At 46.8% G+C, this 15,242-nt stretch overlaps 3 protein-coding genes across 6 annotated transcripts in view; 1 reads left to right on the forward strand and 2 right to left on the reverse strand.

The window, feature by feature from the left end:
* Window positions 1–350: 350 nt before the first annotated feature.
* Window positions 351–3,892, reverse strand: SNRNP25 (small nuclear ribonucleoprotein U11/U12 subunit 25). Its single transcript, XM_086622281.1, has 6 exons — window positions 3,776–3,892; window positions 3,581–3,671; window positions 3,394–3,499; window positions 3,237–3,311; window positions 1,943–2,005; window positions 351–544 (listed from the first exon to the last, which is right to left on the reverse strand). The coding sequence occupies exons 1-5, from the start codon at window positions 3,890–3,892 to the stop codon at window positions 1,951–1,953; spliced, it is 444 nt and encodes a 147-aa protein (XP_086478407.1). The 3' UTR covers window positions 351–544; window positions 1,943–1,950.
* Window positions 3,893–3,932: 40 nt separating this feature from the next.
* POLR3K (RNA polymerase III subunit K) lies at window positions 3,933–4,434 on the forward strand. The gene is made up of 3 exons (XM_086622400.1): window positions 3,933–4,043; window positions 4,134–4,221; window positions 4,304–4,434. The coding sequence occupies exons 1-3, from the start codon at window positions 3,933–3,935 to the stop codon at window positions 4,429–4,431; spliced, it is 327 nt and encodes a 108-aa protein (XP_086478526.1). The 3' UTR covers window positions 4,432–4,434.
* Window positions 4,435–4,985: 551 nt separating this feature from the next.
* Window positions 4,986–15,242, reverse strand: part of GTF3C1 (general transcription factor IIIC subunit 1) — a 43,760-nt gene continuing 33,503 nt past the window's right edge. For 2 of the 4 annotated variants that reach the window (XM_086621908.1, XM_086621907.1), the window contains exons 31-37: window positions 14,657–14,941; window positions 12,366–12,619; window positions 10,650–10,936; window positions 9,473–10,133; window positions 7,887–7,926; window positions 6,915–7,107; window positions 4,986–5,362 (exon numbers count right to left, since the gene is read on the reverse strand). In XM_086621908.1, the coding sequence (XP_086478034.1) occupies window positions 5,141–5,362; window positions 6,915–7,107; window positions 7,887–7,926; window positions 9,473–10,133; window positions 10,650–10,936; window positions 12,366–12,619; window positions 14,657–14,941 (1,942 nt within the window). In that variant the 3' untranslated portion in view covers window positions 4,986–5,140. Of the gene's footprint in view, window positions 5,363–6,914; window positions 7,609–7,886; window positions 7,927–9,472; window positions 10,134–10,649; window positions 10,937–12,365; window positions 12,620–14,656; window positions 14,942–15,242 lie in introns of those variants that run through there. The other 2 variants (XR_015222622.1, XM_086621910.1) reach the window with 2 other exon arrangements.

Consider the following 15,242-nt stretch of genomic DNA (forward strand, 5'->3'; position numbering starts at 1 on the left):
ACTGTCTCCTTAGCACTTGGCAGGCATGTTTTGCCTTATCTCAGAAGACTCTGAAAACAGAACGTTTGTGCCTTGTTCAATTGTATTGAACCTTTTCTGCTGCCATTATTTTTATTACACTAGTTTCAATACTACATTTTTAACCAGAGTTGTTTACTACTGCTAAGGTGGTGATTAAATGGTAAGGTAGCGTTTTAGCTACTGTTAATTGTTCTGCATAGTCTGTGGCTACGTTTGTTACTTTATCTCACCTATGCTGTGTCCTGTACCAGTAGAACCGATCCTTTTCTAGCACCCAAAACAGTCAGGTGCAGATTTGCAGCTGGAAATAAGGGCCTTAAAAGCCTCAGAAAACTAGAAAGTCTCTTTATTCACTGAAACTGCATTCCACATACAGCTCAGAGGCAGACACTTCAACTGCCAAAACCACGTGAGAACATCCATTCAACTGGTGTTTTTTCTCTTTGAAATTTTACAACCTTTTCCTCCAGGAAAGTGCTGAATCCAGAGTTTGGTCTTCGTAGGGCTGGCTACTCTGCGCTCTCTGTTAAAGAAAGAAAGTAGTTGGCAGTGACAGTAGTTACTGCATGCTGGGCCCTCTTATCATCACACTACAACACCCATACAGCCCAGGGGGATCAGCCACTGCCATAGGTGACTGCTGGTCATAGGCACGGCGGGGCAGATGGCTTCTGTCATGGCATACTTTTTTTACAGTGGATGTTGCAAATGTGGCAGCATTGAAAGAAGAAAAACAAGTTACTGTGGTCACAAAGCAACAGTTTCTAACCCAGCTAGCTGGAGGCACAAAACAGAAAAAACAAGCCTCCGAAAAAGCTGCTCTTACTTGCAAAAAAAAACCCAAAACCAAAACTGCTCTTGCTTTTCAGACACTGTGACTGTGTTTGGTTTTAGATGTGGAGGGGCAGCAGGGATAGTAAGTTCAAAATTAAGCTTGAGAGTCTTGGCCACATCTTGTGTGTACAACTTCCTAAAAATAGCAGTATAATACCAGAATTATGTCTGCCTGGGTTACGAACAGGTAAGTGCGCATGCTACTCCTGCTTCCTGTGCTGGAAGTGTTCTTAAATGCATCAGTTGCACAGAAGTACCGTGACCAAAAGTCGTCTAGGGGTGTGTCCTGCCTTCTGAGAACAATGAATCTGTTGAACTCGAGTTTCTATAAACCAGAAAACGGCAGAACTGGGACACAGAAATTATGGGATATGTAAGCTGAGATCTCTTTCCCCAACTCTTTATAGCTTGCAGTAATTGAGAAAGACAGCTCAAAATACACCTACTGTGGAAAAGCAAAGAAGGTGCTGTGTTTGCTTGTTGCACGTGCTTATGCACAGCTGTGGGACATTGCTGTAGCTGCAGGTGCTGTGGACGGTACAGAAGGGTTAGAGCAGGGGGGGAGAGCAGTCACTTGGGTACGAGAGTCTGAGGCACACAGAGGGACCCAAATGACCTGGGTGATGGCAACCACCTGTACCACAGAGCCCTCTCTCCTCCTAGGGATTAGTTAGCACCCAGCCACATTCCTGCCAGTGATTTCCAGACATTCAAGAAGCCTAAAAGAAAGCAAGGTCCGAGAAGCAACTGTGACAGCAAAGGAACACTGCATCTAATGAATGTCGAGACATTGTGGGAGCAGATTCAGAGATTAAACATAAAGTAGGGCTGGAGAGACACCGTTGCCAGCACTAAGCAGCTGCTGCTGCTGCTCCTGATGTAGGTTAACTGAAGTAGCTGAACTATCATTCCCAGCCCTAAAAGAAGCACAAACAACCCAACCAGGATATGGAACCACACCACAGCCAGGGCACAAGGCTAACTCAGAGACAGGCATTCAGAAACAGAGAGCCTGAACACTAAGGCCTGGGGAAGAGGAAGATGAAGATAAAGAATTGGTAGCTCTTAATGGATACTCAGGACTTACCTGACACATTACTTTCGAAGTTTCTTTATGAAGCTGACCTCATCCCGGTTTCTGATGCCATACCTGAACAGAGAATTAGGCTGTTATATGCCAGTTTCCCAGGAACCACAGCCTTTGGAATCCTATAGCTGCCTCTTTCCCAGGGGAGATGGACTCCTACAATCATGTGCTGTGTTCTAGTGCAGAACACATTCAAATTCCCACTTGTGTGTGTAGAACATGCTGCCAGCACTGCAGGATCTGATCATCTGCCTTTTTAAACTTAAATGCAACATCTGTCACCCTTGGCTCAGTCTTTTAAGGACAGCTTTGATTTGGCTGTCTTGCTGAATTGTTAATGCTTCAGACAGGGTTTTCTTGCTGGTCGGCCAGTGGGCTGGCATACCCAGCACTGCTGCATGCAACAGCTAGAGTGCTCAGAGCACCTCCTGCCTCCTTACCCCGAGAATGGGCATGGAAACATGGGAGTCATTTGTCAGTGTTGTTACTAGATTGTTTCTGATGAGTGGCCGAGCAGGTCCAGAGCCCAACATGTTTATCCTTAGTTTGATCTTTGCTTGCCTTCTTCCATCCTCCTTCCTACCCTTCTATCTCAGCAGCTCTGCCAAGCCCTCTGCGAGGGTGGCTGAGCAATGGAACAGGTCATCCAGAGAGGCTGTGCAGCCTACGTTCCTACAGATACTCAAAACCCAACTGGACGCAGCCCTGAGCAACCAGCTCTAGCTGACCCTGCTTGTGTGGAGGGTTGGACTAGATGACTTCCAGAGGTCCCTTCCACTCTGGTCCACGCCATCACATAACGTGTCCTGACCCCATCTGAATAGCACCCAGTGCTCTCAGCTTCCCTGGAGATGAACTAATGGGCTTCACGTGCCTCACGCCATCATCCCTGGCCACCTCCTCTGTGTTGTACCCTCCGACACTCATGCTTTTTCTCACTAACCGTGTCTCTGCAGGACATCTCAGGTACAAGCTTAGCAAGCATAACCTACTCTGCAAGAGTGTGGCACGGACGGCCAAAGGCCCCATGTCCGCGTGCCTGGTGTGGTCTGAATTGGATGAACACGCTCAGCACAGGGCAGTGGTGGCTGAGGAACAGCCCGAGGTTCTCCTGTCCTGCAGTGCGGACGGGCAGGGGGTGCAGGGTGTCCCACCTCTGTGTGCAGCGCTGGTCCCGTTCCCAGCGCAGGGCCTGTCCGGGCCAGGGCACCAAGTCCCGAGCCGGCCCGCTCCGTGCAGATGCTCTGCGGCCTCCGGCGCGGCCTCCCCAGCCCGCCGAGACTCCATTACTCACTCTCTCAGCTTCTTTCTGTCATCTGCCAGCTTCTCTCCGGCGTAGGTTAAGTGGTACGTCCTCCATATGTACTTCCTAGGGGAGAAACCCGGGGGAGGAGCGGCGGGAGGCGCTGGCCGCGGCAGGCGCCGCGCCGCCGGCCCGCGGTGCCGCTCACCAGCTGAGGTGCTGCGCGCCGCCCTGCCGCGCCTGCCGCAGCTGCACGTGCCGCCGCAGCGCCTTCTTCAGCTCCAGCACCGAGGCGTTCTGCACCACCACCACGGCTGCTCGTGGGGAGAGAGCCCCGTCAGCGCCCGGCCCCGGCCTGAGCCCCCCGCCGCCCCGGCCCCGGCCCCGGCACGCACGCATGGTCTCGCCGTCCGCCTTGCAGACGCGCACCGTCATGGCCTGCCCGTACTCCAGCGCCACCTGCGAGCCGATCTCCTCCGCCGTCACCTGCGGGCGGCACGGCGGCGACCGGCGAGCGAGGCGGGCCTGAGCCCCGCCGCCGCCGCCGCCCCCCTCGGCCCCGGCCCGTTCCCCGCCGCCCCCGGCCCCACCTGCGGCGGGAGGTCGCAGAGCAGCGGGTCCTGCACCAGCCGCGCCAGCGCCGCCTGGAAGAGCTCCAGCACCTCGGCGTGCGCCAGCTCCTCCTCGGCCTCCGCCGCCGCCGCCATCGCCGTGCCGGAAGGGGCGGGCGGCGCGGCGGAAGCGGCGATGCTGCTCTTCTGCCCGGCCTGCGGTAACGTGCTGGTGGCCGAGGAGGGGCCGCGCTGCCACCGCTTCGCCTGCACCACCTGCCCCTACGTGCGCAACGTCACGCGGAAGGTGCCGGGGCGCGGGGGGGCGCGGGGCTGGGCCCGGGGGGGGGGGACGGCGGGAGGCGGCCCGGGGCCCCCTGACCGGCGGCGTCCGCAGGTGACGAGCAGGAAGTACCCGCGGCTGAAGGAGGTGGACGACGTGCTGGGCGGCGCGGCGGCCTGGGAGAACGTGGACTCCACCGCAGGTAGGGCCGGGCCGGGCTGGGGCGGGGCGGGGGGACGGGCCGCGCCTCACCTCACCTCACGGCGCCGCACCTCGCCCCGCAGAGCCGTGCCCCAAGTGCGAGCACCCCCGCGCCTACTTCATGCAGATCCAGACGCGCTCGGCCGACGAGCCCATGACCACCTTCTACAAGTGCTGCAACGCGCAGTGCGGGCACCGATGGCGGGACTGAGCGCCCCGGCGCACCCCCGGCCGCCCGGGGGCTGAGGGGCCGCGGCGGGGATGCGGTGCGGGCGGCTGCTGCAATAAACACAGCCCTGGGTGGAAGTAACGGTGTGCTGCGTGGTTGCTGAAAGCCTCGCCGGGGATGAAGCTGCCAGAAAGTTAGGTTAGGAGCCGGGATAAGGCTGCCATACACAAACGAAAGCGACAGCAGGGCCCGAATTTCCCACGGCGCCGTGGTTCTGCTGGAAGCACACGTGATAAACGAACGCCATGCACACCAAGGAACCAGTGTTGGAAAACACAGACCCTAAGGCAACTAAGCTACAGAACACTTACCGAACCTTAGGGTAGAGTTCGCTGCTGTGCAACAGAGATGAGGCAAAGCAAAGGTAAAGTGTTACAGCTGTGGCCTTGGGGGAGGGGGGAGAGGAAAAAGGGCCTTTGGTATGACTGGTGAAAACCCCATAAGATAAAGCAGAAACTGTGAACTCTATGCTCTACAAGCAATTATTGGTAAAAAAAGAATATACTTTAATTAGGTTCAGGTATTACCTGTATCTTAACGTTAAGTTTATTCTCAGTTTAAATACATTCAAAAGTAAAAAGGACAAATAACTTAGTAAAAACATGGCAGAGCATGAATCGTAACATTTAATCTGCATTGACACTCACTCCTCCAGGCTAAACCAATTTAATATGATTCAGCTTTACCTCTTTTACGCCGGGATAATCTGCACCCATTTATTCCAGTTCACTTCACAGGGGAACACTCTTCCCAGCCTGAGAGTGCAGTCTATCGTAGGCTCATAGTATATTGTTGGGGTTTCACTCAGTTTGGGATTGTTTAGTTGTTCTTCCACAACTGGCTGAGAAAAGAGTGACACCAGGGATGGTTTTTTCATGTAGAATCGTCTGATGCAACCAAGAGTTTCCAGACCCTGCGGAAAAATTCACATATTTTAGCTTGAGCAGTTGCACTGAATGCGGTTCTACCTACTGTGTTCTCAGAAACGTCAGCCAATAAAGTGGCTTCACTCCTACCCCTCAGGAGAACATGGGGATGGTGAAGATGACAGCACAACCAAGCGAGGTCACGTAGCTGGGTACATGCTCATCTGTCACCTTCAGCACAGTGGCTGATGTCTGGCTACTGACACAGAACACCTGTTCAACACCACATCTCAACATTTAGGACCAGTTACAAATCATTTAAGGCTGGTATAGATGCAAATCCCAGCCTTCCGGGTCAGTTCTTGCTAATGGGTTAGCATTTGTTCCCACAGCAACACCCAGCAAGGCCATCCATTGTGGTGTATGTGCTGAAAACATCTGCTGTGTATTCAGTCATCTCACATAGGTATGCATCTAGAATTACTACTATTTGGTATATTACAGATAAAAGCTCTGCCTATGGTTTCAAAACTAGTTCTTGCCAAATTTATTGGCAGAGACGTGAGACTCAAGTTCTCCAATCTGCAAAGCGTACAGGTAATTCCTTGACTTTGAGTCTAATTTGAATAAAAGTTGCGTAGGAATGTGCAGTGCTCTCCCACACGTGTGTGCCTCACCACTATCCACGCTGTACTGCGGTCTCAGACCTGTCCCCTGATCCCAGCTGCCCTCTTGGCAGTGTTGCTGTGGCACAGGACCTATGGGCAAGCTGTGCTGGCACACCTGGGAGGCAGGATGGTCGCTCAGTGCACGACCGGTAGTAAACACAACTTGCATTGTTACCAAAACGCATGAGCCTTTGGACAGAAGTGTGGCACAAAGACGTTAGAATATTAGTTTCCAGCGTTAGTATGAGAAGTCACACTTATAGGAATGATGCAGTATTACTCCTCTACTTAAGATCTGAATCATTGTCAGGGAAAAAAGAAATGAAACCTTGATTTTATTTTAAGTCGTGATGGTGGCAATCAAACTTCAAGATGAGGGGAAAAAAGTAAGAGAAACTCAAATTTGTTTTACAGTTAAGGATGTATGCCCCTAGCAGGTCTGTCAGGACAGGTGGTCTTATTTACAGTAGTGTCTAGCTCAGACACATTTCAGTCTGATTCTTATGTCAAAAGACTACCCATCTGAAAGGCAGATAAGGAAAAAATTACAATAAACTCTATGGTGATTAACACTGCACTAAACAGTCCAACTTGACATCTCACAGTGACAAGCCACCACCCTTCAGTGACCAACTAGAATTTCAACTGCGCGTACATCCATTTCAGAAGAAAGCTCAAATTTTAACATCAGTAAAATATTAAATGTAAAATGTCCTGATTAATTTCAAGGATGGGTAAAGCAGGCTTCCTCCTTTCCTCATTATCAACAGTAACTTGCTCTGGCTTTGGTTAATTTACACTAAAGGGAGAAGGTTGTTTTTCATGGTTCATTCACAGTCCCATTTTCCTGGGATTTCCAGCAACATAGTTGCTGCCTCTTGCTGTGGAAGCTGAACCAGATGAAAGTTCACGCAGCTGATGATTCACGTACCTGCAGTATCTCTAAGACAGCAACAGGCTGCAGTACCCCCGTGTAATGCTGCAACAGCACGCCTTCCGTTACGCCTGGTTTTGTCATGATGTGATAGAGCACAGCTTCCATCATCCCCTTACACACAGGTTTATTCAGATTCCCATCCACAATCCTCCACGGTCTCCCAACGAAGCAGACGTTCTCACAGGCCCTGTAAAACACAATGTAAGTTCAGCTCTGTCAGGAATTACTCTTCTAGCTAGATTTCTCATCGTCATCATTTCTGCATAAGAGATTCTTACTGCATCCCTTGGCAGCATTTGCCCACATCCTGGCTGTACATTCTGCAGCTGCTCTGAGATTGGGCAGAGGCTGGTGCTCATCTACTAGACAGTTCCACAGCCCTGAAGTATTTCACACTAGGTGTTCACCAGAGAAGCACTCTGAGCACCGTTATACCACCCAACGGTTACCTTGAGTCTTGATGACCAGGAAAGCTTTGTTTTGCATGTTTGTTTGTTACCACCTCTAATATCCTCCAGTTGTTATCCAAGACCTGCTTCAATCTGCAACACGCAGCAACTCAGAGAGGCGACTGAATTCCTCATTTTTAGCATTTTGGAGTCAAAGGACAACACCCTGCATGAAGATTCACTTTTCCCATACTGCAGTTTCTCCAGGCCTTTCCTGGGCAGGTGGAAGCTGAGACTTTCTGGCATTGGATTTATTTAAGAAAGAAAATTAGTTTTGTTCCTCTGATATTTGGAGCTAGTTGGTTTTTGGAAAATGACATGTATCACAAACTTTTTCAGCATGCGTACAAACACGAGTAACATTAACAAGAATGATGGAGAAAAGCATGGGGTTTTCTCCATCATCAATGCTCACTGCCCATCAGAGCACAAAACTAAGGTTTCCAAAGAGTTTGCTTTCAGACATGGTTTTGGTAGTGCTAAATATTTAGCTGTTCTGCAGATATCTGTTACTCACCGGTCCCTGTCTGCCTGAGATACATCTGTCGTAGAACTTCCTGGAAAGAAAAGAACAGAGTTTTTAATGAACCCAAACTCTTTGTCTAGTGGAAGGAAAGTAGAAGGTGGCTAAGCTGTAAAATGCAACAGCTTATGCTAGAAAATAACCCAAGCAGACCCCACTGCGCATTGTTCTCCATCGCGTGGGGAGCTTACAGCTTCCACTCTGACTGCCTTTACCTGCCTGCAGCATGCTCTTTATTTCCCATGCCTCTTCTCACAACCACCTCTGTCTACTCCAACCTTTGGTGGTTCCATTCCCAAAACACAGCAAGACGTTTTGGTCCTAGAAGCCTGATGACATGGCTGAACAGGTAGTTCTATGGACTGAAAGAACCGAGTTTCACAGAGAGCACCCTGCAGGGCCTCAGCTTGCAAGCACGCATGTAGGTTCGTTTAACTCAATGCTCCTGGTAACGATATGGAAGTTGGGCAGAAGCCTGAGTAGCTGTTGACTTGAGAATGCAAACTCAACGTTTCAGCAGGGTTCAGTTTCAAAGTGAAGGTTGTCTCTGCAACTGCCATTATGTGTTATGTCACGGGTTTTAATTACCCAGCTCCTTGATGTAGGTACTTCTCCCACACCCAGAGGCTAACAGCTTTGGCTTAAGCACATGTAAACCCTTCAGCTGGCCTTTGTCAGTCACACCACTAGGAACTCTACACTTGATAACACAACTACTATTTTCTCCCTCCTGTGTTACAAACAAGTAGTTAAATCCAAACCAGTGCTTTAGTAGTTTCATGTTAAGAACGGCTGAAGTCTTTGCTCTTTAGCCAGCCCTGAGTCTATTTCCTGCAGGAAGGCTCCAGTTAAACCCTACCAAGCTCTAAGGTGCTACGGATCAGCCTGCACTGATTCACATGGCAGCCTGCAGCTGTAAACGTGGGTAACGGCAGATCTTGGCAAAATACCACACAAGCTTATGATTCAATCTGAAATCAGAGCTGATAAAAAGACAAACAAAATAAAACCCCCAACAACCTACTTAATGTAAAGCTTGGCAAGAGCTACTAGCTATTAAAAAAGAAAACTGGCAGTAAAAGAGAAATGAAAATGAAGTCAAATTGGGTTACAAATGAGGCTATTAATCTTCTTACTGGCATGTGCTGCTTTCTGGTGAATGGTCTAATGACTTTATAACTTTCAGTCATGGGCATTCTAGCTAAGCGGGCATCAGCGGTGCTGTGTTTTCTAGGTTTAGAGATGTCTGGTCTTTGGACAGAAGCCAGAGATGAGAAACTTCAGACCCAAATATGTTTTTGGAGAAGAGTAAGACATGGAAACGAGTTTCTAAGGAAAACACATTTCTGGAGTAGTCATGAACATTCCAGCAATAGGCATAGGAAGGAATCTTTGATGTATTTGAAACCTCCAAGATCAAGTAGTGTTACATCAGTTTGTCTGTGAGAAATGACAGCCTCTCTCTCTGGTATGGCTTCATGAAGAACCTGGTATTTGCTTATAAAATGGAGCTACCTGTTTGGGATCAACTGGTGATGAGCTAGTCTCTATTTTCTTGGATGTAGAGTGCTCCTACATACCTTGAGAGACTCCTGGGTTCTCCTGTAAGTCGGAAAGATCATCATCCTGCTCACTGGCTGATTGTTCAAGGCTAGGGATCTGCTTGCTGTGCTCAGTGCTGAGCTCGTCATTCCCTACTTCAAGTTCTTTGTCCTCAGAACAAGATTTATCTTGTTCCTTATAAGTGTCCACATTCACGGCTTCTGGAGCACGCACTGGGTGTTCAGCTAGGTGTTCTGTCTGTCCTCCCAAGAAGCCTGTTTCTTCATCCATCATTAAAACTTCCTTCACTGTAACAGGATCAGTAACACCTGCATCAAAGTTATTTTCATTTGCAGTTTTCAAACCACTCTGTGAACCCTGGCAGAGTTGATTGCCATCTTGAAGGACATAATTTTCAGTCTTGCATCTCTTCCTCGGGGGTTCTTCATCACTGACAGATTGCGCGTCTTTTCCCAGATGCCCCTCCTCTCCCAAACATTCCTCATCCTTCTTTGGTTCTGATGGCAGGCAATCCTGTTGTACATTTGGGAGAGTGGTGTCTGCACCTTCCTGATCACACTCATCTGGTTTACTCTTCAGACATACTGAATGTAACAGCCATGGCTTGGCAAATACTATTGCAACGAGCCTTATGGCATGGCCTCCTACTTCTAAAACCTGCTGCATTTCAATAAGGTCCTATTAAAAAAAAAAAACAACACACACAAAAATTATCTCTGGAGCTTTCACTGGAAAATGTCAGTTTAACCAAATATCATGGACTTGACATCTTTAACTGGCAGCAACGAAAGAGGAAGAGCTTAGTAGAATATTCAATTTCCTGTCCTGCTGCACTGAAGTTGAAAAGATGTTTTACGCCTTAAACTTTTCTGAAATTACAGCACAAGACATTTTTGTTCAGCTTAAGTTAAAATGTAACTGAAAAAGAGTATTTTGCTTCCAAAGGTGAATGTTGGTATCTCTAGGTTTCTGCAACAGTTCATTCCTATCTTTGAGTAAGCGCTGCTTTAATTTTTGGCCTTCCTAACTTTGAGGCGAGATTGCTATCAGGTATTGGTATGTGATCTCCTGCCTAATATAAAGAGCTTTGCTCAATATACATTTGCCTCCTACAACCTGGAAGACTGTCCTATTCAAAGGGAATATTAAGCACGCAGACATTAATGTATGGAAAGCAGCTGGCTGTAAAAGCACCTGAATGTACTGCTCCAAGCTCCTGGTGCGTTCAGGTTCCACCTCTTCATAGCTGCAGAAACGTTTGCTCAGCTCAAGTTTGCAAATTCCAAAGTGGGAAGTTGCCTCTATTGCATTGCGGATCTCCAAAACAGCAGCTACATCTCTGGGATTATAGCCATAACGTTCTGTACACTCATGAAGAAACCGATCAATCTCATAATTTTCTTCTTGGACTTTTATCAGCCTGGTAAAAGTTTCAGGGAGGCAGGAGACTCCCACAACCATGTTATCAAGTAGAGAAGAACCTGCAAAGCAAATAAAAAACAAGCGTATAAGCTGTGAAGCAGTTGTTACTATGCAGATAAATACCCTGAGACAGACAGATTAGAGGTGTTCTAGACGGTTCCAATTAAAACCAGCTCCCTTTTCCATCTTCATTGCCGCAGTTCCCTTTTTTCTTTCTGCCTTACATATTTGTCTCTGAAAAGATTCGTAGAAGAAGAGCAAGCTGGTTTACAAGGGCTTACCCTCATATCAAAGTGAAGTATCGCTGAAAGACAGCGCAGACTTAACTGGTATTCTCTCTAACACTGGGTCAGCTTAACTCTAACTTAATGAGAGGATCATCTCCTTTCTTCCTTGAAGAAGGTCAAGGAAATGCTATGGAGGACCCTATTAATTGAAGAATTGGAAGCAGCTGATCCATGGCAGAAAGCCATTGGCCAAATACGGTATAAACTACAAGTTGACTATGTCTTAGTCCAATTAGTACAACAAAGCATCTCTGTGTTTCGAGACAGGTCCATCACTGCACAAAACTGACCCCCACTGCACAGAGTACTCAGAACCTGAAGCAGCGTAACACCTTTTTCCAGCCCCAGATGATTAGGGCAGCTTTGGCACTGTTCTTACCTGCTCCCCACCCTTTTATCTGTAGGCTGCCTTTGCATCGTGACTTGTGGGACACTCATATGGCAGCTGCGCTTCTTTGACAGCCAAGGAAAAATGAGAAGACACATAATGAGCTGTCAGCTCAGTAGACCTGGAGGGCATGTGTGGCAGCAGAGATATGAGAAACAATTTCTATTTTACCTCTACAGCAACAGGAATGGGCAGGGACAGCACTAGACCTGCCAGCTAAAGAGCAAAACAACTAAAGGCCTTCCTGGATACATTTGCATTACAGCTGAAAGGAAGATGCTCTTTAAGAAGGGGGAGTGCTGATCAGTTGCAAATATTCAAGCTCTAAATATGATCAAAATATTTAAATTACTGTAGGTAAAAGGCCAGAGATTGGACACTACTATTTCAGTACTTGCATGAGACAACTAAATGTGAATTTCCATTCAAGGAGCTTTGAAAAATTTCCTTTTCTCTTTGCAGAAGAGAAAAAGCCTGGGTGTGACATGATATGGTATTTTAAGTTGCAGAAGGGACTGAAAAACCTCCTGAGGAAGGGATAACAGAGCAGAGGACAGACTTCCCCTTTGGATTAACAGTTTCACACAACATGAAATACAGGCAAGGACTTGATACCAACAAAAGGTGCCTACCTAACTCAACCATCTGTTTGTTTTAAGCCAGGAGAAAGCATTACATGGCAAACTGCATGTGTAATGAAAAAAGAATGATCCTATTAAGAAGCTTTGTTCAAATCAGTTCCTCAGCTCACGAGTTCACTATCTTTCCTGCTCCAACCCACTGCTGTGCAAGTTAGGCCAAACAGAAACTAACCTGGAGAGCTGAGTCTTCCTGGAACTGGTGTACATCGCAGCTTAACCTTCACCTGGCAGGAATTGACCACAATATTGTCACTGGGGCTCAGATTGCGCGTGCTGACAATCCCAGGGGCGTAGTAGCCTCTCATCAGTAAGTAATTGGTATGAGATGCTTGACGAGCTTTTACTTCTATTCTCCGTTTGCCTCCAGAGCTGTCGTCTAAGTCATCATCATCATCCTCATCATCCTCAAGTCCTTCTTTTCCCAAACTACAGCAAACAAAGGTGTTTTGTTTGTTGTTGTGGTTTTTTTTTTCCAAAATAAGAAAGTGACTCATTACACTGAGCAGAGCAAGAACACATGCTATTCTGCATTCTAGTATTTAGTCATGAACAGCTGTGGGTTATGTTCATAGCAGGCTGATTAAAAGTGCTGCAAACAAACAACTACAGAAAATACACTGAAGGTTCCTGGAAAAGAAAACCCTCTTTTTTGCAAACATGTTGAAATGAACCCAAAATATCTCAGCTTACTGTCCTGAACCTCTTTGGTTCAGCAGACGCTTCATCATGAGGGAACATCTGTCAGAGCGCAAAGGCTGACACCATAAAGAATACTGCAGCATAGGGCAGACAGTGGTTATTTTTAATGGAGAAAAGGAGAAGAAAGAATTATAGACCAAAGACTTCAGTTACTTTACAAAACAAACAAAAAACCCAACACAAAAACTGCAGACAGCCTCAAAGTGAAGAGAGAACAGTAGTAGCAGCCAGGATAAATTTCTCAGTAACACCGTTAGTCAAACCAACACTATTTCTTTCCAGGACACGACAAGAGCCGTTATGGATAAAGGTGAAGGCTCTGAGCAACCTGATCGAACTCTGAAGTTGCCTCTGTTTTAGGCAGGTTATGCCAGAGACAACCAAAGGTTCCTTCCAAGCTTTTCTAAGATGAGTTAGACCTTAAGTATCTTCTCTTAAAACATATTTAAAACCAAATGGGAACACATCATTTAGGAAAAAACAGTGCAAGTACATAACCAGTTGAAAAACTGGACTCAGATGCCTGTACTCAGAAATGGGACTAGGCAAGAGTTCAGTGTATTTTTGCTAATGACCTGGGTGATAAAATAGCTTAAGTTTGCATAGGATCGCTGAACTGGAGAGACTGCACGTATACGAGAAGGCAGGATTTGCATTCAGAACATTTCCAGCAAACTGGAGAAAAGTCTGGAAAAGAGCAGGAAGCAATTTCATATGGACAAATGCATCTTATTGATATCATAGTACTATGCACCGGTCCCTCCACGCTAAGAGGAAACAATTAACTAGGTAAAGAAAAAGAAACTTGTTATAGTGAATCATAAGCTGTACGTGCATCACAGCACTGGGGGGTTTTGGATGATTTTTTTTTTTGGCAAGACCATGGCCATTCATCATCCTGGCATGTATTAACAGGTGTGTCACCTATGTAATATGATGTAATTGGCACAGACCTGCCAGCGAGAGCATGGCGTTTGTTTTTTGACATCACAGTTCCGTGCAGAGGAAAATAGCGAGAAAGACAGATCTGGATAACATGAACATCACACCAAAACCACAAATCATTGAGGCTGCTCATTTTAAAGAGCATGTTATGGGAAGAAAACTATGACAACACTCTCTAAATAGGTAATAAGCTGCTCTAAAGAGAAAGAGTACAAAGTATTCTCAATGTATAAATACAACAGGAAGCAAGAGGTTAAACTACAGCAGGAGATTTTAGTTGTGCTCTAAGTAAACACATAATGATTGTAAGGATAACTATTCATAGGATTAGCCTGCCTAAGGAGGGAGTTTCAATTTCAGTGGTATCCAGTTACTGGAGGCTTAAAAATAAAAATTAAAAAAACCCACAACCCCACATCACAAAGAAGAGACAATACATAGAAGCAATATTGTGGAGACAGGTTTCACTGATAAAGCTGAAGCCTTGTTACCAATCCTTCTTAGTCGTTGAAACGGGAAGCTACAACATTGATGAAACGCTCATCTACCACAGGCAGCTCTGCTTTCCACATGAGCTCTGATGGCACTGCAGTGCCCTGCAATTTAAATGTCACGTATGCGAAGACAAATGCAGCTCAAGGCTATAATGACAGGCACCAACTAAAGTGCTATTAAGTCTTCAGAATGCTCCCTCAGAAATAAAAATCTAAACATGACAGTAAAACATGCCACAATACAGCGCAGAAAATGCTAATGCCTGTCCAATTTCTTTCAAGTTACCCCCAAACAGTATTTACTAATAGAAATAACAGCATTTACCTTTTTATCACTTCATTTTCCACCATAGTGCTGTCCACCACGACTATCTGCTCTGGAATTCTCACATTCACAGATACAAGTCCCAGGGAGAACAGGGAAAGCATTGCCACACACTGGCCACCAGGTCCATCCATAGGAAATGCAATCATGCGTTCCGATGCTTTGTTGTCTTGATCTTTAAATGAGAAGTTATCTGGCTGGTCTGATTTTTCAGCATCCTTGAGCTTCTCGAGGAACTGAAAGGACTCTGTACAGATTGTACTGGGAAACCGCCATGTAAAAACTCTGGACAAAAAGACAAATTCAAAGAAGCAAAAACCTTTCACAATCTGTTCTTGCCGTATCTGAATTTTAGACCCATGGTAGCACAGAGCAGCCCAGTAGTTCCGTGCTAACGGTGGTGACCAAGTACCTTCTACATCTGCTTTCTCAGTTCTTTTACTAGTTCCAGAACATGAGGTACTTATGCACCACGTTAAGGTTAGGTACTACACAGCAAATACAAAGCAAAGACGTCGTCTTCTGCTTGGGCACTGAATACATTTACAGTTAAACTCTCCTCCCTGCCCCCCTGACCTCCAGGTAC

Source organism: Tauraco erythrolophus, chromosome 17, assembly GCF_009769465.1.
Source record: "Tauraco erythrolophus isolate bTauEry1 chromosome 17, bTauEry1.pri, whole genome shotgun sequence".
NCBI classification, from domain to species: domain Eukaryota; kingdom Metazoa; phylum Chordata; class Aves; order Musophagiformes; family Musophagidae; genus Tauraco; species Tauraco erythrolophus.